The 25194-nt window shown below is 38.8% G+C and overlaps 1 protein-coding gene across 1 annotated transcript in view; it reads left to right on the forward strand.

Moving 5' to 3' along the window:
• kcnq1.2 (potassium voltage-gated channel, KQT-like subfamily, member 1.2) overlaps positions 1-17140 on the forward strand; it is a 163715-nt gene extending 146575 nt beyond the window's left edge. Inside the window, exon 19 of the mRNA XM_052119764.1 lies at positions 15284-17140. Within this exon, the coding sequence (XP_051975724.1) occupies positions 15284-15436 (153 nt within the window). The 3' untranslated portion in view covers positions 15437-17140. The remainder of the gene's footprint in view (positions 1-15283) is intronic.
• The last annotated feature ends 8054 nt before the right edge of the window (positions 17141-25194 follow it).

Consider the following 25194-nt stretch of genomic DNA (forward strand, 5'->3'; position numbering starts at 1 on the left):
CCATTCAGATATGTTCCTTCTGATGGCTTATTCTATTCTATTCTATTCTATTCTATTCTATTCTATTCTATTCTATTGTAGTCTAGTCTAGTCTGGTTTATTCATGTGTATTCCTTTCCATTCAGATATGTTCCCTTCTGATGGCTTATTCTATTCTATTCTATTCTATTCTATTCTATTCTATTCTATTCTATTCTATTCCTTTTAGATATGTTCCATTCTGGTGGGCCACAATTTTATTCTATGATAATCTGTTCTATTTTAGTATAGTCTAGTCTATTCCTGTGTATTCCTTTTTGATCAGATATGTTCCTTTTCTGGTGGCCTACTCTATTCTATTCAATTCTAGTCAATTCAATTCTATTCTATTCTATTTCAGGTTATTTAATTCCATTCCAGATCTGTTCCATTCTGGTTGTTTCCTCTATTCCATTCCCCATTTATCCTGTTTGGGTCAATGCTGTGCATTATATGATGTCCCGTGCACATTTTTAGACTTGTATTAACACGACTCTGTATGGTTTTAAATAAACATCTCTTGTTTTGATTTATCCTCCATTGATCCCTTTAAAATAGGACCAACATCTCTACCACAAGGTGCAAGCTGCTCTCAGCTATGAAAGAAACATATTCTCCCCGTAGATGTTGTTTTGAGTGTGTAGCCACATTTTCTGGCCTTGACCTTACCATAAACAGCACAGAAACACTTAATATTGAGTACGGTATGAAAAAGACAGAGCTGTTCTGTCATTGGACAGAATGTAGCAGTAAAGATCCTGAGACTCGGGCCTTTTTAAGACACCACAAAGGAGCACTTTATGTTTTCACCATAAACCTCAACAGACATTTGAGGGGTGCCACCAGGCCGTAAACACTCCTAGTATATATACAGTGGAGTCTAGAAGTCTGAGAGCACATGAGAGTTTTTTTCATTTAAACCTGAACACAAACAGAAAGAGTTAAGAAAATATCTTTTAAATTCTGCACTATTTTAGGTCATGCATTAAATGAGTGACTTTGAGCATCCAATTATAATGTTACTCAAGATTTGTGCACTTATAACAGTCAGAATCACTTTATGAACATCAATTAAACTAATTAGAAATGTAGTTATTTTATTCTCAATCATGAACAAAAATCCCAGACCACCCCGAAGTGTCCAGCATACGCCCAGTGTGTCCGTCGCATGCCCTGAGACCCACCAGAGCGTCCCGGTGCTCCACCATATTCCAAAATAGAAATGCTAAATTTGACCCTTGTCGGTCTGAAAGCGTTACCTGTATTTATTTCCTGCACAACTCTATTTCTATCCGGCTGAGCAAACATATTCCAGGGTGAAAGAGGGCTGTGATTTGCCCCTGACTGTGCTCTTTTAGTGTGAAACACTGCAGGAGGGAGGGGAACGTTAGATGGGTGCTAGTCGTGTTTATGCACAACCTAAAAATATCACGCCGCTTAACGCCAGAGGAGCAAGAGTGGGAGAGTCGATGGACTGGAAATGGAGGAGAAGGGAAGGAAGACAGGGATGTCAAGCTGAGCTTAAGAGACAGAAGACAACAGGTGGACAAAGAGTTTGTTTGTAGGTTTAGTGTCACCTGTGTTACCCTGATAGTATTTGGAGAGGAAACGGGACAGAGAGTCTCTATAGGTCGCTGTTAATCAGATCGAATCCAACCGTACTTGGACAGTTGTTGAATGACATTTAACGATTTTGACTTTATTTCTGGTAATTGTGATTATTTCTCCCACCTGCAGGTTTATATCACAAAAATGCCAATTTCTATCTTTTTTTTCCTCACATTTATGACTTTATATTTGATCCCGCAATGAAAGAAAATTATTAAAAGGTAATTATGACTTAATATCTCACAATTGTGACTTTATATCTGAAAATTGCAACTATTGAAACCGTCACAGAGGAAAACAATTCAAAAATTTTATTATGACTTTAATATCTCACAATTGTCTTTAATTTTCAGATTTGCGAATTTAATATCACTATTGCAACTATTTCTGATCCTGTCACAATTCTGACTAAATTTCTCACAATTGTGACTTTATTTCTGGATATTGCACATATTTCGCACAATTGTTTTTTACATAACGCAATTGAGAATTTATTTCTTGCAATTTTTACTTTAAACCTCAATTGCAACTTTATATTTGATCACGCAGTGGAAAAAAAACATTTAAAAGTGAATTCTGTCTTAATATCTCACAATTGCAAATATTTTTCGCAATTGTAATTTTACATCACGCAATTAAGAATTTATTTCTTGGTATTTTTACTTTATTCCTCGCAATCACAACTTTATTTCTTATAACTGGGACTTTATATTTCTCACAATTGCACGTTTATATCATGCAATTACAAATTTATAAAATTTATTTCCATTTTTCTTTATTTCTTGTAATTGTGACTTTATATCTCACAATTGCAAGTTAATTCTGGCTTAATATCTAAATATTTTGACTTTATTTCACATTGTTGCACCTATTTCGCACAATTGTAGTTTTACATAACGCAAAAGAGAATTTATATCTTGGTATTTTCAATCGCAACTTTATTTCTTATAATTGAGACTTTATATCTCACATTTGCTTCTTAAAAAATTAAAAGTTAATTCTGATTTAATATCTGACAATTGCAACTTTATTCCTCGTTATTGCAAATATTTCTCACAATTGCACATTTATATCACGCAATTGCGAATATATATCTTTCCATTTTTACTTTATTCTTGTAATTGCAACTTTATGGGCCCTATCTTAAGCACACAAGAGCTAAGCACAGCGCAATGCCTTAACTCATGAGCGCTAAGTCAATGGGCATGAAGTGTTGGTATTTTCGGCGCTGAGTTTAGGCGCAAGTGGGTTTGGTGAAATCGCATGCACAATGCACTAATCCGGCCAACGGAGGTTCTTCTCCGGCACCGTCTCCATCCTATTATACAGTCCATTCCCTGTCAAGCATAGCGATATAAACAAAGACAGCACATGCATAAGAAGTTGGTCGTGTAAATGCTCTTTATTTACATTTATGCATTTGGCAGACGCTTTTATATCCAAAGTGACTTACAGAGCACTTATTACAGGGACAATCCCCCCGGAGCAACCTGGAGTTAAGTGCCTTGCTCAAGGACCCAATGGTGGTGGCTGTGGGGATTGAACCAGCGACCTTCTGATTACCAGATATGTGCTTTAGACCACTACACCACCACCACTCACTTTATGCAATGAATTGGAAGAATAGAAATGGGACAAGTTCCTTTTATATGCATGGAAAATGTGGTTCAGGATTTGGATGTAGTCTCCATTAACTTATAGAGAATGAAAGTATTATTAATAATTTTCATGTACTGCCACACAAATGATGGCTATTATTAACAGTGTTTGCATCGGCGCTTCACTTCTAACGGCCCCTTTTGCAGTGACTAAAAACATTACAATAAAAATAATTATAATTTCAAAAATCGGCTTCAACAGCGATCAAGGACATTATATTTTACATTTAAAAAAATAAAATTATTTGTATTTTCTCCCCAATTTGAAACTCCCAATTCTCAATGCGCTCTAAGTCTAAGGTGGCGTAGTGACTTGTTGAGTGCGTTACCGCGGAGACGTAGCATGTGTGAAGGCTTCACGCTATTCTCTGCGGCATCCACGCACAACTCACCACACGCCCCACCAAGAGCGAGAACAACATTATAGCAACCACAAGGAGGTTACCCCATGTGACTCTACCCTCCCTAGCAACCAGCCAATTTGGTTGCTAAGGAGACCTGGCTGGAGTCATTCAGCACGCCCTGGATTTGCATCAAGGACATTATTTGATGTTCTGTATAATGTTTAAAGTTCATAATTTTTGCAAAAATTACAATGAGAAAAAATAAAGATGATTGAAAAAAGAAACCGTGGGAGAAACCAAACCATTCACTTCCGTTCACCTGATGTAATTCACTTAATACTTCTGCATCTGTTCTCACGAAACACTAGACACGGCTACAGTATGTTGCTCAGAACACGTTTGGCAACACATCTTTAGAAAGTCAACTTTTCCCATGAGATGTTTAAGTAACTCATCTCTCGGGTTGATTGCCGACCCGTTTCAGTGTGACATCACTTCTAATCTGAACTGACCAGAACGAATGGGCCGTTTTCAAGGTTTCAAAATCATGTTTTCCATAATGTGTGTGAATATGTCCAGCAGCAGATCACTGTCATACATGCAGGAGAAGAAACTGAACAAGAATGTGCATTAACAACAACATGAAAAAGGCTTTGATTTCATGTTCATTTCATGTTGATTTTAATGGGAAACGTCACCAAAAAAAAGACAATTCTGTCATCATTTATTCACCCTGTTGTTGTTCCAAACACATATGGCTTTTTATCACAGAGAACTAAAGGAGAGACTATGCAGAATGTTAGTTTCAGTCACTATTCTCTTTCATTGCATCTTTATTTCCAATGAAAGTGAGCTGTATCCTGCTGTAAAGTGATATTGCTCTCTCAGTTTCACTTCTTGAAATGAGCAAAACATTACCTGAGCTTTGGTTTGGTTGATGCATGGTTGGAATGCTGAAATACGACATTTCGATTTTCCATTCGGGCACCTTTACATGTACGGATAAACTTCTGCCAATGCATTTCTCAGCTGTCTGACACCTGCGCAAACAGGAGCTGAAACCGACTCTGTCTGGGTCTCACAATTCTTAACATGATCTCTTACAGTTAGTGAGTTTGAGGCCTCGTCCACACTAACGCGTGTTTTTCTCTCCGTTTTGGCCTTTCGTCCACACTGAGACGGCTTTTTGAAAAAACGCTCTCCATTGTGGATAAATTTGAAAACGGCGTTTTGGCGTTGTAGTGCGCACTGTGATAACGGACGCTTTGGAAAACGATGACGCATTTTTAGTCATGTGATCTATCCAACCAAAACAATCAAGATGGCGGCCCGTGTTATAGTGGCGCTGTTGTACTTGATACTCACTGTGATAGCGTTGTTAAAAAATAAATGTCACTTTGTACAACCTTCACATTGCGTTCCTTCAAAGGCGACGGGAAGATTACTCGGAATAGGTGTCTGGCGACGGAACAAGAGGACAATTGCGTTTCAGACCGTACATGCAGCGGGGATTGCAGTGTCACGATTTAAGCATTTTCATACGCTTTAGTGTGGACGAGCAACTTTTGGAAAACGCTCGAAAACGTTACCGTGCGTTCAGACCAGAGGCGGCGAGAGCGTCAAAATTCACTCTGGCTGTCCTGCCAACAACGCTATCGAAAATTAGTGGACGCTCTGACGTATTTGAAATAGGCGGCAACGTTCGTTGAGAATGCTTGGTTTTGTGAACTATATTTAAAGGGGCCGCAAAACTTCCAGACATGTCGACCGGTATCTTTATTGACGACATATCACAAGTATCGTATATCCTCATGAATTCTGGTCATATATTACTATATAATATTATACAAACCATAATATCCACTTCATCAACTCAGCTGGCACACTAATGTTTGGTGGGAACCAAAGTTTACACGGTTGTGTTCTCTAGACTTCGCTAGAGCGGAGCACTTCTATTCTCCAATAGGTTGCCGCCGATCCGCGTCAAAGCTCATTACCATAATGTTGCCCGCACTTGAACTATCCTCTGACGCCCACAACGGCCAAGACTCGCCTCGCCGCCGAGAGACATTGGCTGTCATAGAAAATGAACGACTTCCGGTCGATTTGACGCTCTCGACGCCTCTGGTCTGAACGCACGGTCAGTGTGGACGGAGAGCGGTTTGAAACGAAAACGCCGTTTTCAAATGCATCCGGATTAATGTAGATGTAGCCTAAGGTTGTAAAACACTCACTAAAAAATATATTTTATATATATATTTTTTCTCTCCGTCCACACTAAACGTGCGTTCAGACCAGAGGCGTCGAGAGCGTCAAATCGACCGATTTGATCGGTCGACATGTCTGGAAGTTTTGCGGCCTCTTTAAATATAGTTCACAAAACCAAGCGTTCTCAACGAACGTTGCCGCCTATTTCAAATACGTCAGCGCGTCCACAAATTTTCGATAGCGTTGTTGGCAGGACAGCCAGAGCGAATTTTGACGCTCTCGCCGCCTCTGGTCTGAACGCACGGCAACGTTTTCTAGCGTTTTCCAAAAGTTGCTCGTCCACACTGAAACGAATGAAAATGCTTAAATCGTGACACTGCAATCCCCGCTGCATGTACAGTCTGAAACGCAATTGTCCTCGTGTTCCGTCGCCGGACACCTATTCCGAGTAATCTTCCTGTCGCCTTTGAAGGAACGCAATGTGAAGGTTGTACAAAGTGACATTTATTTTTTAACAACGCTATCACAGTGAGTATCAAGTACAACAGCGCCGCTATAACACGGGCAGCCATCTTGATTGTTTTGGTTGGATAGATCACATGACTAAAAATGCGTCATCGTTTTCCAAAACGTCCGTCACAGTCCGCACTACAACTACGTTTTCAAAATTATTTTAAAATTAATTTCCATCAAATTGAAATGAGTAACCTTTATCAAACTTAAATGAATAAAACATAAAAATACATTTGAGTTCAGCCGAAAGTGTCACAAAATTACATGGTTGCTTCAGCAATTGCGTTCCACACATTTGTTTTTCCTGACACTATCGGTTAGGTTTAGGCTAGGGAGGTCGGTTTTGTAAACCCTCAAAACCTCATCTGTTCGCGAGGAAATTTAACTCGCTTTTAGCGCCACACGGTGGACATTTCACCTTGGAACTGCTACGATACCTGTAATGGACCACGTGATATAATTCTGCAAAAATTAGATCAGGCTACTGGCAACAACCCAGAGGTTTTTAGTCTGGTAAGACATTTTTATAGCTTGTTTAATTGGCAGTCCTGCTAAAAAGTTACATTTGGACTCTGCATAGACGTATGTGGAGGTGTTGTTGCAATAACAGTCTGTTGCTTTAATTAGGACTTCAAAGAACATGTAATTGACTTTAGCTAGACGGGTCAGAGGCGGAGTCGAGCGTGTGTTTCCTGGCCTTGTGGGTGTGGTTTAACAACTGTCAGTCCATAAAGACACATAAAGACTCAAGTGTTGAGTCAACACACTGCATCTGTCCCCATACACTTACTGTATGTTTATGTGACATATGTGCCGTACTGCTGCCGATGAAGGGAGCAAAACACAATATTTGGCCCTTAGAGAACAGGTGAATATTTAATTATTCCCCAAAGATCAAAAGAACTTTTGCATAAAATGTAAAGCATATTTTTAGGACCATTAAGGTTGTTTGCATACTTCATATTAAGCATATTTTCCCCCTTAAATTCTCATTCATGTAATGTAATTTTTACACTCCTTTTTGTCTCAAACTAACTACTTTGTAATCAGATTCCACCCAACACTGTTTGGTGGCAATATTTATCCTTGTGCGACCCGGTGCACACATGCGTGGACGTTGTATTTTGGCGTCGCTATGTGCGAGGCATACATTTATTTAAACAGACTGATCTCAGTTCAGGAGACTCTGTGCTGGCAGTAAGGGGTTAAACTTTTGACGCACGGAGTCATGTGACCGAACAACATGGTGCAGACCACAGCGGAGTTTGTGTTTGGGAGAAATGCCAACAAAACTACATCTGGTAAGAAATCGAATCAAGTTTTTATATTGAAACCTGTTTGAGTCAAAAGATTAGAGTCTCTAGTTTCATCCGATGTGCCATTTATAAAATTTGAGCGATTTTTCACGAATCGGCATGCTGTTAAACACAATGACCACATATGTGGACTACAAGCTTATTTTACTTAAAATATTCACTGTGTATAATCACATTGAGAATCAATGGATGCATTTAAAGCTGATAAATGTGTCTTTCAGAGGCTTTATATGGAGTTATGATGAAAATAAGGAGCATTTCAAACTGTTCTGAGACCAGTGCAGACAGACAGCACACTGGAGGTTAAGTCATGCACTAAATAGGGAGCAAGGGAGCATCCTATAGCTCTCCTATAACTGTTCTGAGACCAGTGCAGACAGACAGCACACTGGAGGTTAAGTCATGCTATAAGCATCCTATAGCTCTCTATGCAGTTAAGTGCGTTCACTCCTAAAATCGGATCAAAAGTTCAGTTTCAGCTGCAGATGATGTTTGGATCACTCAACATGTTTGACAGACATGGGACGATGATCATCAGTGCATAGATTCAACATTTATAATGGATCATTTTATTTGAACATGATTGACTGTGATTGGATGATCCTGGACATTACTTTCAATCTGAATTAATTATGCAAATTTATGATGTAATGACTGTAACATGAATAATCAACACTCCTGCAAACATCATAAACAATCAAACTTTCTATAGCTTGATATTATTTAAAATTGCACTACATGCATACTGTATGTGAAAATACATTTTTAGGAAAACTATTTGGTCTAAAAAAAAATGTTTTTTTGCATGACTCTTAGCGGCTGCTAGTGACAAATCAAAAAGTGGAATGAAAAATGCACACATCAGTCACGCAGGGGTGTCAGGAGGTGAAACATAATTTTAGGATTTGTTGTACTCCTTTAAAATATTGCTTTTTATTTATTGATTTGAGCGCCAAAAAAACATTGAATGCTCCCAATAATATACTTAATTTACTTTATGCAAAATATATATATATATTTCAGAGGTTTAATGTGACCCAAACAACTCATTTCACAGCTTTCCAAATAAACACAAATTTTCATGGAATTGCTTCGTAAACTCAGAAAATTATTTTAAGATTTACACATTTCAATTTCATTACAAAATTCCATCCAGTTGATTTAAAAAACAATTATTAACATAATTTGGTTAAAAATAACCATTTATTTTCATGGAATTTTGTTATGAAGTTAAAATGCTTGAATCTTAAAAACAGGCTAAAATCGTTGTGGAGTGGCACGTTTCATCGCAACACACTCGGACAACACATGAAGAAATGTCAGAGGACACTAAAGGAGAAGAATGTTTCAGAGGGCCATTAAAGAGACGCTCTCAGCTGTCTGTCTGCGCAAATCTTTAAAGGGCCAAATGGCCAAATGTTTACTGGCCCCTTTAAAAACTAAGAACCATAAAAACTATTAGTATATTAATAAATGATGACAGGACTTTCAGTTTTTCTATTCAGTGAACTATTACTTTAAGAGCCAGCTGGACGGTGTTGATCAGCTAATATCATGCAAAGCAGTTCTGTAGTTTTTAAGAAGCGTTTTGTTGCCATCTAAAATCTGAATGTGTGACGGAGCGATTAGAGACTGAGCTATGTTCGTTCAGCCTTGCCAAATGTGACTAAAAACAAGGCCAAGTTCAATTCCTCCTGTCTGAGGCAGATTTATCACGGGTCACAGAAATAAAACTTAACAGAATGTTTTTATTTTGCCAGATTGAATCGCCTGTTTTTATGATATTTTTAGGTTCAGCTTGGGGACAGCATATCAAATGAAAAGCTGAATCCAAACTTGTGTCATATTACAAATGACTTTATAGTTGCTTTAGTAATAATACAAAAATGTAAAGTTCGCCCAAAAAAATAAAAACAAAAAAAAAATGTAATCATTTACTCACCCCCATGTCGCTCCAAACCCAAGAATGTGACCCAAGAAGATATTTTTAAGAATTTTTTTTTCTTTTTTCTTTTCTTTTTTTAAGCTATCTTTCTGTGTGTGTGTGTGTGTGTGTGTGTGTGTGTGTGTGTGTGTGTGTGTGTGTGTGTGTGTGTGTGTGTGTAGTGTGTGCGTGTATTTATCACTTTGTGGGGACCAAATGTCCCCATAAGGATAGTAAAACCCGAAATTTTTGACCTTGTGGGGACATTTTGTCGGTCCCCATGAGGAAAGCAGCTTATAAATCATACTAAATTATGTTTTTTGAAAATGTAAAAATGCAGAAAGTTTTCTGTGAGGGTTAGGTTTAGGGGTAGGGTTAGGTTTAGGGGATAGAATATAAAGTTTGTACAGTATAAAAACCATTATGTCTATGGAAAGTCCCCATAAAACATGGAAACACAACATGTGTGTGTGTGTGTGTGTGTGTGTGTGTGTGTGTGTGTGTGTGTGTGTGTGTGTGTGTGTGTGTGTGTGCGCTCTTGAGCCAAAAACTTGGCTTAAGAGCTCAAAAATGGACAAAAAAGCACCATAAAATTATCATAAAAGTATCATAAAATTAGTTCATATGACTTGTTCACTTCATTCCAAGTCACATGAAGCCATACGATAGCTTAGTGAGAGGAAAAGACTGAAATTTAAGTTGTTATTCACTGAAAATCTTCCCGTCTTCTGCAGCCCTTGTGGATGCAATAATTCAAACAATCAATAGGCATCAGGGGCGGAGCCAGGAGTTTTTCAAAGGTTTGTCCAGGCAGGGGCAAGCGATCAGTCTGTAGTGGCACAGAAATGTTCGGGCAGCATTTTAATATATTGTCGGACGGGGATGGGGGGTTGGTGGGGGGTTAAGTGGATACAGTGACACCCGGGGCGGAGAGGTGTGGCGACCTTGCTGTGTGCACATGTTAATTTGTACATCTGTACAGAGATTATTTCGCCTCTAAAGAAATAAATTGTGCCAAAATGACCAAAAAAGAGTGGAGTGGCCAATGGGGTGGCACACCCTCTAGCTCCGCCCCTGATAGGCATGTTTACATTATTAGTGCATGACTGTTTACATTTTGACGTCAAAAGCAGAGAATAATCCTATGATTTTAAATCTTTTGTAAACAGGTTTTCTTGCATTGTCTTTTTTGCAGTTTTCAGTGTTTGTCTCGTAACTAAGCGAACATTTGACAACAACATTGACTAATCACGTACAATGACAACAAGTCTGATGTGTTATAGAATGAAGTGTGCAGGGATTGGAGGAAAGTGAGCATGCATGTTTGAGTTTGTGAACGGAAGAGGCTTGTTCTGTTGGAGGTTTGACCTCCTCATGAGTGAAACGGAGAAACAAAAGCAGCTTTGAGAGCGTGCTGTACTCACAAAGAGAGATTAGCTTCTGCCGCGGCCCCCTGGAACGCTTCTGGCCGCCGTGTAGCGGCACGTGGCACAGACCTTGATACTTATCATGTGCGTCAGGTGCTTTTGATACGCTTCCTGTTGTACAACACCCCTCATCTCCTTTTCCTTTTTGTTGCTTTTATTGCCTGTAGTCTGTGTGTTCGTTTTATCACTTGTTTGCTTGTTCTTTCGTTTGCTCATTCTGTCTGTCGATTTTATTTATTTATTTATTTCGCCTTTTTTTCTGTCTTTCATCTTAATTTTTTCTGTTTGTGTATTTGTCTGTTTTGTTCACTTGCTTATCCTGTCTTTTGTTCGTTCTTTCTTTTTCTGTAGTCTGTATGTTCATTTGATCACCTGTTTGGTCTTTTGTTCAATTGTTTATTTATTTATTTATTTAGTCTGTTTGTGTTGTTGTTTGTTCATTCAAAATTTGTACCTTTCTTTTGTACAATATTTCATTCATTTTTTATTGTTTTATTTTTTTCTATTTGTCTTTTATGTTCGTTCATTATGTTAATTTGTCTGACTGTTTGTCTGTTCATTTGTTTGCTGGTTAATTCTGTTTTTATTTTCTTTCATATCTTTACATTTGTCTGTTTGTTCATTTGCTGTGTTGTTTGTTTGGTCATTCTTTAGTTCGTTGTTTTTATTTTTGTATTTGTCTGTTTGTCAACTTTTGTCTATCGCTATATTTGTTCACTATATTGTTTGTTTGCTTTTTCATTCTTCCTTCCGTCTATTTGTATGTTTGTTCAATTTGTGTATTTGTCTGTATTTGTTTGCTTGTTTCCTTGTTCATTCTTTGACTTCTTTCATCTTTTCGTCTGTGTAATTGTTTGTTTTCTTGTTCATTCTAACTTCCTTTTGGTCATTTTTAACATCATTCTTTTGTCTGTTAAACATTGTCTGTATACAAGTGTTTCTAATATGTTTGTTTGATTATTTGTTTGTCCTGTCTCTTTTGTTCATGTGTTTCTGTATGTTTCTTTCTTTTGTCTGTATTTGTTCATTAGTTTGTTAGTTTGTTCATTCTACCTTTCTTTGTTTATTATTGATTTGTTATTCTTTCTTTCATTTGTCCATTTGTCTGCAGGTTTGTTCGATTTGTGTATTTGTCTGTTTGCTCATTCACTTGTTTATTCTTTGGTGTCTTTATTTGTTTCTGTCTGTTTTTGTATTTATCTATTTTGTTTATTCACTTGTTCCTTCTTCCTTTTGTCTGTGCCATTTGTTTGCTCGTCTTTTTTCTTTTTATCTATTTTGTCTGCTTGATCATTCTGTCGTTCTTTCTTTGCCTCTATCTACACACTTTCATTGTTGACTAAGCCAATCTTTTTTATGACTCTCTCTCTCTCTCTCTCTCTCTCTCTTTCTCTCCATTCCTCCTCCTGCTGTCCCTCTCCAGTCTCTCTATTTTTTTCAAACACAAAGAACATATTGTATCTGCCAAACTTAAACAGACTCATTCATCTTGGCTACAGGGCGTTGCTGTGAATTTGAGAGCTGATCAGAACACACCCGAAGGTCGCTAAAACTCACATTCAGCACTTCAGATGAGTTCATTCAACTCTACACTCCTTTATAGGTCCAACACAGCATGACCTGTTCTGGACATCTGTGTACTGTCATTTACTGGAAAGTGAGAGTGAATATGAAAGAACCACATCACATAGATGTCCACTGGGCTCTACAATCCTGTTTTGGGGTCATTTATCACATAGTACGCAGTATTTAATATCAATTTTGAATGGTTTAAAAATCTAGATCTTTTTTATATATTATATCTTAATGGTAGATTGAGATAGGCGAAGCATTTTGGTTCATTTAGGACTTTTATTTTGTAGTAATAGTGCGTAGAGGAACATTGCATGCATATGACTCCAATGACTCTTAGCACAAAGGGCCAATGAAGTTGATAAATGTTGACTGTAGATGTTTGGGGACAGCTGCCATCATATCACATGTCGAGGACTGCCAACATTTGACCACAACCATCCATACTGGCACACAAACATGTTAACGTCCAACTACTGGCAGCCGTTTGGTTATAAACTCCCAGCCAGAGTCTTTTAAAAAACTCAATGTGCCAATGTGGCCAATAACCAATAATGTAACTTTTTGCATTTTGCATTGCATTGCATCACTATTATTATTATTACTCATACAGGTCAGTCATTTGAACAAATCTTGAAGTCAGATGTGTGCCAATGGGGTAAAATGTTTAGTTTATTTACCTCATTCTGTGTGTGTGTGTGTGTGTGTGTGTGTGTGTGTGTGTGTGTGTGTGTTATATGCATAAATACAACTACATTGATTGAGCTACTAACTTAAAACAACACAATGGTTTGCCAGTGGGGTAAGGTAAAAAAAGTTATAAAACGCTAAACTTTTAGAGGTGAAATCGCAGTTTTTGTGGGTGTTTTTCCAGGGATCTCCGTGGGTCAACATGCTCTGACTCCAAAGACCAGAGGAATTCTTAATCTGAGCGTCGTGCATTGCTGGGGAACGCAGATAATGCCGTAGATTATCACTGACATGTTTATAATACAGATTTATATTTCCCCTTTAACAGGCAGTGAATGTGCTCTTTATAAAAATACATTTATGTCAGCCCGCTATGAAACGGCGCAGTGTCAGACTCAGGGCTTGTGTGGCTTTTCACATGAGTTACGACTTGTTTTTGCATTTGTGTGTGTGTGTGTGTGTGTGTGTGTGTGTGTGTGTGTGTGTGTGTGTGCTGGATGTGTAAATGATGGGCTCATAAACCGGGCATTGTTTTAAGGAGCTATCTAAAATGAATGTACCATTCTGATTAGATGTGGCATAAGAAAACATATATTTATAATGGTTTGTGTCAGCATAATGTAATGTCTCCATATCATGTCTCATTATATTGGATTATATTGTTTAATGTATTTGGTTCTTGTTAATAATTGTCCCAAGAGATCTTCTACACATTGACCCCAGAGTTTTTAGCAAAGTGACCTTTATCTCTTTTTCAAAATGCATTTAATTTTGTATCTTCCCCCAAAATTCTCATTAATGTAATAATAAATACATTATCATTACTGTAATTCAAAAAAGCAATCCTATATTCATATTGTAAAGCATTTATATGTCATGGTGGTGTTTGTTGTTCTGTCTTCCACTTTATATTTTCTTATTGAATCATTTTATTACAGGTTTTTTTATTTTTAGAAAATCACTTGTATCAGGAAGACTCGCAGACTTGAGTGAAATTTTAAGATGCCATTTATTTGATGACTATAAACAGAAAAGTAACGTCTGTCTTTGGCGTAAGACCCGTCTGGCGGTCCGAAAAAGTTGTACTCGGAACCGTCCTATCCTGCCGGAGATAGGAGGCAGGGGCGAGGAGCCTACCCCCGTGCAGGACGGGACTCAACAGGTGGTGGTGGGGTGGAGGAGGTTGCCGTGTTAGCACACTGAATCAGCAATGTGACTTATAAAGCAACGGCTGACATGTGATTGGCTAGGAGTTACCCAGCTAATGGTGCGACGATGATGTACAGCTGCTAGTCTTCCCGCTAGAAATTTCTGAATGAGAATTGTAAAAAAATAAAACAATTTAAATGTCCAGATGCATCAAATAAAAAATTGTGGGGGTAAATAAAAAAGATTTTAATGGAAAGTACACACATTACCCTCCCATAATTCTCATTACTTTAATGCACAAATAATCTCATTATCATTATGTAGAGTGGAGGAGGGCGGGGCCGGGCTGGAACGACGCACGCCCTCCTTTCCCTTTATCCCCCTTACACTGGTGCCGAAACCCGAGAAGGAGGAAGGCGGGGTTGACCAGCCGGCAGACGGGGTGCAAGGCACGCCCCATCAGGCTGATTGGGGACCGGGCGTGCGTCATTCCAACCCTGCCCTTTAATTTATGCAAATTTCATTCATTTATTTAAATCAAATGAATGAACCGGTGCACTGAGATGATTTTAACACAGTGAAGAGAGTTAAGACGACTCGGCTTGTTTTGCAACCCGAAGTTCAATGCCGTACTCAAGAACACACAGTGGTCATTGTTTATGGATTACCCTTTGCAAGGCTTCAATCTTCAACCTTTCAGTTTGTAGCCCATATCTTGACCCACTATGCCATACCACCCAACCTGGATCTCTCTGAACCTCTAAACCGGCTTGAGAAAACCCCAGTTGCATCATCAACAACCAGCTCCTGTGAAGTTCTTGTTAGCTGAATGTTCTCTGTTGTGTTTCTCTTTTAGGTGCTTCAGATGGACCTCAAGCTGGAGAACATTTTGAAGATCCTGGTGGAGCATTTCCAGTCCAAACCAGAACTCCTGCCGAAACCCAACCAGTACAGCTCTCGGGTCACCGTCATGAAGCGGCTGGGTGTAAGCATGGACGAGAGCCAATGAGAATCATTATAGGCTGGAGGAGCAACATGGTCCAAGACGATGGTCCATTGGCTTTCACCTTTCTATCTTGGGTTTTACACTTCAATGTAAAATCAATCAGACTCAAGAAGAGGTCTGGAACATGTACGGATTGGCGGACATAAAGACGGATGTATCTGGATGTCCATTCTCGTGTCCTACTAGAACAATGTCCTCTTTATTTGATTTGTTTTCTGGTCAATGCTTTGGTGTTACACCAATGGACTAAAACAGCATAAAGGTCAAAATCATAAATCAACTTCTATGAGATCAGGTTGCGATAAACAGAAGTGCTTACGGCTCGACATAAAGACAGCTTGGATGACGTTTCGCTTGCTCTCTTTACATCCCGTGCCTGTTGTCTACTCAAAATTGTCCAAGCGAAGAATCTTAAACTCTTCTAGTACAGCATATCTACAGGGCTGGACTGGGAAGAGCTCATTTTAGCATATCGCGGCCCATTCGGCCCGTTTACCGGCTGACCCACCGACCCGATCGGTTCTCCTGATGGCCAGCCCACCCCTGATTGGCCCCAAAGTGCATCAGCCCACCGGAAAAATGCCCGGTATGCCAGTATTACCAGTCCAGTCCTGTATATATATATATATGTTTTATTGATAGAACTGAGCCCATTCTGGGCTGCTACTTGCAGAAATCCCCAAAAATATGTAAGATTTACATAATAAATTAAAAACCACATGCTTGAAATGAATAGAATCGGTGTAATTTTAAAGCTTAGAATCTGTACTTGAATATGCATATAGTTGATCCGACCTATTCTTATATATTGCTTTTTAATTGGCTGACAAATAAGAGCTGTTTCGTTCTCATCATTTGCAAATTTGTTATCACGACAATTATACTCAAGGGTTGGTAAAACCATAAAAAGCTGAGATGGTCATGTGTTATATATCGTTGGAAAGGCATACACGACATGAAATGATGAAGAGATCTTCAAATATTCCTCAAAGAGTGTACATGGAAAGACGATGCACAAAAGGGCCCTCAACACACATTGTGTGTGTGTGTGTGTGTGTGTGTGTGTGTGTGTGTGTGTGTGAGCACATGTCTGAGGGCTTTGTGTGTTTAAACACACATCCACATACTGTATGTGCTCATCTAAAGGATTGTGATGCTCCTGAACACTTAATATTTCAGTATGTTGTAGTCTAATCCATTCATTTCCAATGGCCAGTCATTTTTGACCGGGAACTCAACACGTGTAACTAAGTGAAATAACACCAAAAAACATTTTTATTTGACATTTTTGAAACATATCCACACTAAATCAATTTCTGACCTTAATCGTTTCCCAAAATATGCATTAATGGAAAATGCCAGTTTTTCAGTGGAAGAAAACACCATTCTAGTGTGAATGAGAGGCGTAAATCTATGCGTTTTGGTGTGGGCGTGGCCTAACTGTAGGCTGTTTACAGTTGCTATTGATACATAGAATAATATAGAATGTGCGATCACAGTTGTGCGTTCATTGGCATTTTACAACGCTGCTCATTCAGGATTTATAGCTGGAATTAAAAGAAAATCAGTGTTTTCGGAAAATGAATTATATTCCTATTGCTGACATGACTCATGTACAGTTTTATTTAATTCAATGTGGTGCTGAATGGTTTGCGTTCATATTCTGATGGTATGACAACTGTGATCTGTTGTAATCGTTTGCTCCGGAGTAAGAGTGGTGTAAATAAAATATGCATTTAATTATGTATCATGTTACATTTTGGCTGCGTGAATGCAAACATACCTGCCACATGACCTGCCACATGACCTGCCACATGAGTCAACCCGATCATGTGTTAATGATTAAAGTTCTGGAACCTCAAATGTTGTTAAACAGGCCAGAGAAATTAAAAATGACTGGATATCTTCGTCACCAACTTTTGTGGGCCTATTTATACAAAAGGAATAAGGACTTGAATTTCGACTAAATTATATTTGCATTCATAGGCCAAAGCATACGACAGATGTCCCAAAACCAACAGGTTCCCAAGAGAGAGAACTGCAAGGGAGGTTTTGGGCCGTGCTTTTAGGTATTTTCAGGGTTTAAAAGTAGTTCACAATCATTCCTGCTCTTATGTGAACGCTCTAAATGAGCCTGTTTAAAAGAAATATCAGAAATTACACACTTCGGCATTAAACTCCTGACACCCTTGTGTGACTGCTGAGTGCATTTTCCATTCCCTGTTTGATTGCATGAAAACATGCAAAAAAAATAAACAAATCTAGATCAAATAGTTCTAAAAATGTATGTCCTCATATGTGTACAGCGGGACTAAGTTGTGCAATTTTAAATAATATCAAGCTATAGAAAGTCTGATTGTTTATGATGTTTGCAGGAGTGTTGATTATTCATGTTTTTGAGTTGTTACAAACATTACATCATAAATTTGCATAATTAATTCAGACTGAAAGTAACGTCCAGCATCGTCCAATCACAGTCAACCATGTTAAAATAAAATGATCCATTATAAATGTTGAATCTATGCACTGATGATCATCGTCCCATGTGTGTCAAACATGTTGAGTGATCCAAACATCATCTGCAGCTGAAACTGAACTTTTGAACAGATTTTAGGAGTGAACGCACTTAACTGCATAGAGAGCTATAGGATGCTCCCTTGCTCCCTATTTAATGCATGACTTAACCTCCAGTGTGCTGTCTGTCTGCACTGGTCTCAGAACAGTTATAGGAGAGCTATAGGATGCTCCCTTGCTCCCTATTTAATGCATGACTTAACCTCCAGTGTGCTGTCTGTCTGCACTGGTCTCAGAACAGTTATAGGAGAGCTATAGGATGCTCCCTTGCTCCCTATTTAATGCATGACTTAACCTCCAGTGTGCTGTCTGTCTTCACTGGTCTCAGAACAGTTATAGGAGAGCTATAGGATGCTCCCTTGCTCCCTATTTAGTGCATGACTTGACCTCCAGTGTGCTGTCTGTCTGCACTGGTCTCAGAACAGTTATAGGAGAGCTATAGGATGCTCCCTTGCTCCCTATTTAATGCATGACTTAACCTCCAGTGTGCTGTCTGTCTGCACTGGTCTCAGAACAGTTATAGGAGAGCTATAGGATGCTCCCTTGCTCCCTATTTAGTGCATGACTTGACCTCCAGTGTGCTGTCTGTCTGCACTGGTCTCAGAACAGTTATAGGAGAGCTATAGGATGCTCCCTTGCTCCCTATTTAGTGCATGACTTGACCTCCAGTGTGCTGTCTGTCTGCACTGGTCTCAGAACAGTTATAGGAGAGCTATAGGATGCTCCCTTGCTCCCTATTTAGTGCATGACTTATCCTCCAGTGTGCTGTCTGTCTGCACTGGTCTCAGAACAGTTATAGGAGAGCTATAGGATGCTCCCTATTTAGTGCATGACTTAACCTCCAGTGTGTTGTCTGTTTGCACTGGTCTCAGAACAGTTTGAAATGCATCTTATTTTCATCATAACTCCATATAAAGCCTCTGAAAGACACATTTTACAGTTTTTAGATGCATCCATTAATTCTCAATGTGATAATGCACAGTGAATATTTTAAGTAAAATGAGCCTGTAGTCCACATACGTGGTCATTGTGTTTAACAGCGTGCCGTTTCGTGATAAATCGCTCAAATTTGATAAATGGCACATCGGATGAATCTAGAGACTCTAATCTTTTGACTCAAACAGGTTTCAATATAAAAACTTGATTAGATTTCTTACCAGATGCAGTTTTGTTGCCATTTCTCCCAAACACAAACTCCGCTGTGGTCAGCGCCATGTTGTTCGGTCACATAATATGTAGGTATGGCGAAGCCAAAATACAACGTCGCACGAGGTTAAAGGTTACTTAATCGGTTTGACTGATATTTAACTTTTTCTATTATATCATTGAATGCATATGCATAATAAGTCTTTCTTTTTCAGTTTCAAGATCTTCCGTAATTCTCAAATCAAATATGGCGCCTATTGCACAGGTTAGACACCAACGACATCAAATTTCATTCATTTTCACGTGTCTCGTGACTAAATGTCATTGACATCCAGTGTAGGGTGTAATCTGATTACAAAGTAATCACATTACTTTTTACTAATATGATTACTTCGGTAAAAAAGTAGTGTTTGACTTGCATGTGACAATGAACAAGGAGGAAATAAAGAACATTTATTAATTTGTTGAGCCGAAAAACAAAAAGATTTCTATGAAAAGAAAGTAACTATTTAGACAGTAGTGTAAAAGTAAAGTAATTAGTAGTGTGATTACTTTTTCAACAGAGTGATCAGTAATGTATTATGATTACAATTTTACTGAAGTAATTGTAATTTGTAGTGGATTACTTTTTTTTCGAATAACTTACCCAACACTGTTGATGTTACACCTGATGCAGCACATCAACTAGCGCCATATTTGTTTTTGGTGAGTAGGGATTTAAATTTCAGTCTCTTCCTCGCACAAAGCTATCATATGACTTCAGAAGACTTGGATTAAAGTGCACAAGTCATGTTGACCACATTAAAGGTGCTTTTATGGTGTTTTTTGTCCTTTTTGGAGCTTGACAGATGTGGTCACAATGAACTAGCATTGTATGAAATTTGAATATTCTAAAATGTTCCGGTAAAATGTAACAGTGTTGTTACACAGTGTAAACAGTGTTTAGAATGACATGAGGGTGAGAAAACAACAGAGACTCGATTCTTAAAACACCCTGAATGTCTGAAGCTTCACACGTTTCTTGTTGTTCTGTCTTTGTCTCGTCTGCGTTGTTTTAGCTCACCGACAGAGACCTTGAGAGAGAAGTGGATTCGCGTCGGCAGACCCAGCTGTGTACAAGAGAGACATGGCCGGCCTTTCATGTGGAGACTTTACAGAGGGTCTCTGTGCTTTCAAAAGGCTGTTTGATGTCAAAGCGCTTCATCATTCTCTATGCTTGGAGATCAGCCTCTTGGAAAAGCATTAGGGATGTAAACTCACATCTGTGACAGCGTGGTTCACTGCTTCTGTAACGTATGAGGGCAATCATGAAGCATCTCTGAGACTCAGGTGATGAGTGATTCTTCTGAACAGTTTCTCACTCTCTGTTCAACGTGCTTTAAATCTTTCAAGACTAAAACGGAGAACATATTTAATTGTCCTCTTTCTAGTCATTTATTCATATTTAACTTGATATACTGTAATAGGGATATATGATTTCCTTTAAAGATTTATGAATGACATGAAAAATATTCATTTTTAATATCAACATATTTCCAAATACTTCTGTCTCTCTTTTTGGTCAACTATTGTCTTGGTGCATTTTACATTTACACTGTTGTTTTTAAAGCCTAGCCAACCTGATTATATTATATTATATTATATTATAGTATATTATATTACATTATATTATATTATATTAAATTATATTCTATTATATTATATTTAGGGCTGTTAATCTATAAAAATGTTAAATGAATTAATTACATGGTGTGATGAATAATTAATAGAATTATTCACAATTATTCGCATATATAAATATTTAAAATATTATATTATATATTTAGAGCTGTCAATCGATTACATTTTTTGTCAAAATAATTACATGTTCTGCTTATTAATTAATCAAATGAATCACATATATAAATATTTGCTGAGAAAGCCTCTAAAATAACTATAATTCAAAATATAATGATGAAATAATTATAATTAGTTATGTTTAAATAATTACAAATAATATATATATATATATATACATATATACACACACACACACACACACACACATATATATATATATATTCAGATACTTAAGGTGCATAACATTATTGTGGCAGAGTTAAGCATTGATAAGATAATACATAAAGTGGCTTTAGAATTCAATGTATTGTTTATTTGCATATTATTGATCATAAGCCAATCATTGACCTACAGTTCACAGCAATACACTTTGAAATTGAATTTGTTAATCAGTTTGAGATTTATTATGAAGGCTTTTCTAAGGATGCGTCAATGTACACCTGCGTCAGATTGATGCTTTTGGTCTCACTTTGGTTGTGTCGCCTCATAAACATACCGTTTTTAGGTCACTGTTTCAAGTTAAACGTAGATTAATACTTAGAAAAACACATCTTGAGATCCTTAAATTCAGATTTACTCTCCAACCAAGCTGCGTTTGTGTTGTCTGCGGTCGGTGAGTGTGGTTTGTTCTCTGTATAAGCTGCTCGTTGCCTATACAGCTGGAGTTCCGCTTACTGCCCCCTGGAGAAAACATGTGGTACTACAAGCTTGAATTGCTCAGGAATATTCCTCATTATGGTCCAGGGACATGATTAATTACGCACATTTGTTTAACGTGTTATTTTTTATATAATTAATCGCACTGAATTAGCATGTTAAATCAACAGCCCTAATTATATTATATTATATTATATTATTATAAAATATTTCTGACCTAAATGCTTCATTTTCACATTTTAAGACTCTCTGATTTAACCCACGAGCCTTATTATGCATGAGGGAAAACCTTTGAGCTGTTGTGTGTAGTTGAAAATGTGTGTCTTCATTCTATCATCATCATCATCATCATCATCATCTCTGAAATAAAGCGGGCCTCTCCTCTGTGTCACTGCATGTCATGAACACTGCGCATATGAACCCACAATGACCAAGACCGTTTGCCATTACGTGAACTTTTGAACTAAAGTGAAAACGGTTCACTATCAAAATCCTCGCTTATATTTTCACAGTAGTTAGCATAAACAGTGGTGAGCATGAGTCAGGGTTGTGTTTTCACTTCACTGACGGTTAGGTTTAGGGTTGTGGTTTGGGTTAGGGGTTGAGTTAATAAAATATATATTCCTGTTGACTATAGTACATGATTAACAACTAAAAATAAAACTCGCTTTTGGTGCCACCCTGTTGAAAGTGGAACTCAACATGTTCCCATCCGTTCAACAACACTTCCAGTTTTGGCCACTGGGGGCAGTGATTTAATTTTCGATAAGCACATACCGATTTCAGCAGCAGAACCGTTGACCTACTGTTGCCGAATTCACAGTGCGATCAATCTGGAAAGGTCTGGTAACTGAACTGCTATACTCTGCAGAAACAAAACAAATGGTTTTGATGGTTTTGGGGGGTTCTGGGCACTTTTGAGCTAGTCAAGCTGGGAGACCAACTTAACACCAGTTTGGCCAGGCTGGGAAACCAGCTACCTTAGGCTGCTTTAAGCTGGTTTACTCTGCTGAAAAGGCTGGTTTGTTGGTCTAGCTGGACCCCAAGTGGCCAAACCCTCTTAAACTAGGAAACAGATCAGCCTGACCATGAAACCAGCTTAGGCTGGTTGATGCTATGTGTCTTGTTTCAGTAGGATTATGTCATTTGATAGTTAGTTAACCTTCTAAATAGACCAGCATGGATGGTCACCAGCATATGTTGTCATTTGAAGTACAACAAGCTAATTTAGCATTCCTTGGTCAACCCGCTTCACCAGAAATGCCATTCTGGTCAACCAAATTCCAACCAGCATAAACCAAACTTGCCATTCATGCTGGTGAGCTGGTCTTTTCTGTTATAACTAATTTGGCATTTTGTAAAAGGTCTGATTTGAGTGCTTCCAAATTATTTGTGCCATGTCAGGTTTTCCAACTCTAGTAAGTCCGGCACTGATTGTTAAAACAGAAGGGCACCATCCACAATTTCTTAAATCTAAATGGTAGTGTGCCACTAGCCAAAAACTGTCCGAGATTGCCGTCCCAGCAAAGTGTTTTGCCATTTTGTGGCACACAGTGCTTCTCAATCAGTAGTTGCCATTTTACATCCAACCATGTACTCTATAACGGGGCCTGTTTGATGACAAGCCCAAGCTGTGTCTACCATTACTCGGGGGCCACCTGTGGCCTCAGGGCCCCGTAGAGGACCATTGGTGTCCTATGAAAGCAGATATTGGAATGAACAGGTGTGAGGGTGGGGGAGGTGGGCAGCTGCACCTCTTGTGTGCTAGAAATAGTGGCGAACAGCAAACAGTTGGACTGGCGGCTGTTGTTGTTTCACAGAGAGGCGGCAGTCACCAGTCAACTAGTCGCAGATGCCTGACACTGTCTGGGGAGTTTTGGGAGAGATCCAGGATTGGTGACTTGGGGGGGACGTCCAGGATTCTCAAAAGACTCTTGGTTTTGAGGTGGTGGCTTGATTTGTGACCATGTATGGTAAAAACGTAAAGTTACTTAAGGGATCTTTTGGGGTTCTTCATCTGCCACGCAAGCAGAACCCTCTGGAGGTCCTCCAGGCACTCTTTCGGTTTTCATAGAAACCAACTTTAAGGTCTTGCGAGAACTCTAAAGACTTCCTCCAGTAACTCCACCATAAGGGAGCGGCTTCGAAGCTCTTGAAAAATATAATGTATGTCCATAAATAGGATATGTTGGCCTTTTTTTAAAAGGGTGTCTTGGGGATCTCCAGAGGGTTCTGCCAGTGTGCCCCTTGAGGAACCCCAAATGGTCCCTTGAGTAGCATTTAATTTTGTGTACTGACCCTGGGTGGTCTGGGAATTCAATGGAAAGTATATATGGCTAGTTTTATCTGTGGAACACAAAATAAGATATCTAGTGGTGGTGCCATATGGTGGTGGTGTAGTGGTCTAAGCACATAACTGGTAATCTGGTAATCAGAAGGATGCTGGTTCGATCCCCACAGCCACCACCATTGTGTCCTTGAGCAAGACACTTAACTCCAGGTTGCTCTGGGGGGATTGTCCCTGTAATAACGGTGTAAAGCGTCTGCCAAATGCATACATGTAAATGTAAATATGACTTCTAAAGCCACATGATAACTTTGCGTGTGGAACAGACCCAATTTAAAGCTTTTAATGTTTTGAAAATGTTTTGAATTGGGTTTTGATAAACACTCCCCCCGTCTGCCATTGGTAAAGCCAATGATTTCAAAGTGCAGAGTCTTCTTTGTGCCAACAAAATGGGTTTACATATATATTGTGCATTTGTAAGAATGGCCTTAAACATCATAGGTGCGACCACTAGATTTTTTTCCAAGTGAAAAACTGCTGTGATGCCCATCTCAATGCCACCCTCTTGTACCAGCTGTGGGGATGGGGAAATAAAACGAATGATGTTGTTATTGAGCAAACGTCTGGGCTTAAGATCATGTGGTGAACTGGGTCACATTGCTGTGGACTTTTTGTCCAGACGTAAGGAGGATTCCAGGCCCTGGAAAGACTTCAGTGGTGCCGGCTGGTTTGGCCATCCAGAGCAGAATGAGAGAAATGAGTGTAGACAGCTGCTGCCAACAGCACCAACACACGAGTCCATGCCACGTCAGGGCCGACTGGCCATACACACTCACAAAAACACACAGACGCATGTTTGTCGCGGAGCCCAGGCAGACAGAACGTACACACAAACCAGGATGTGTGTGTATGTGTGTGTGCATGCATCTCAGCTGCTGCCATTTGGGCCCTTTAAATCGCTATCAGATGGCCGGTCATCTTCAAACTAGCAGTGGTTTTCAATTGGTTTTCTTCCAAGATACGGATTTAATTTGGACGTCTAGTGGCGACACAACACAGCACCAAAAATCGTGCAAGAATAATCAAAAACATGGAAATGTTTAAATAGTACCATAAACTGCATAAGGAGCAATTTACAGAGAATGCACTGTTTGTTCAATTGTTTTTGTGAACATGCTCTAAACGGATGTTTTTGACGGTTGCACCGTGTCTTATTCTTTTAGATGTCACGTTAATTCAACTTTTAAAAACACATGTA

Source organism: Xyrauchen texanus, chromosome 46 (assembly GCF_025860055.1).
Source record: "Xyrauchen texanus isolate HMW12.3.18 chromosome 46, RBS_HiC_50CHRs, whole genome shotgun sequence".
NCBI lineage: Eukaryota > Metazoa > Chordata > Actinopteri > Cypriniformes > Catostomidae > Xyrauchen > Xyrauchen texanus.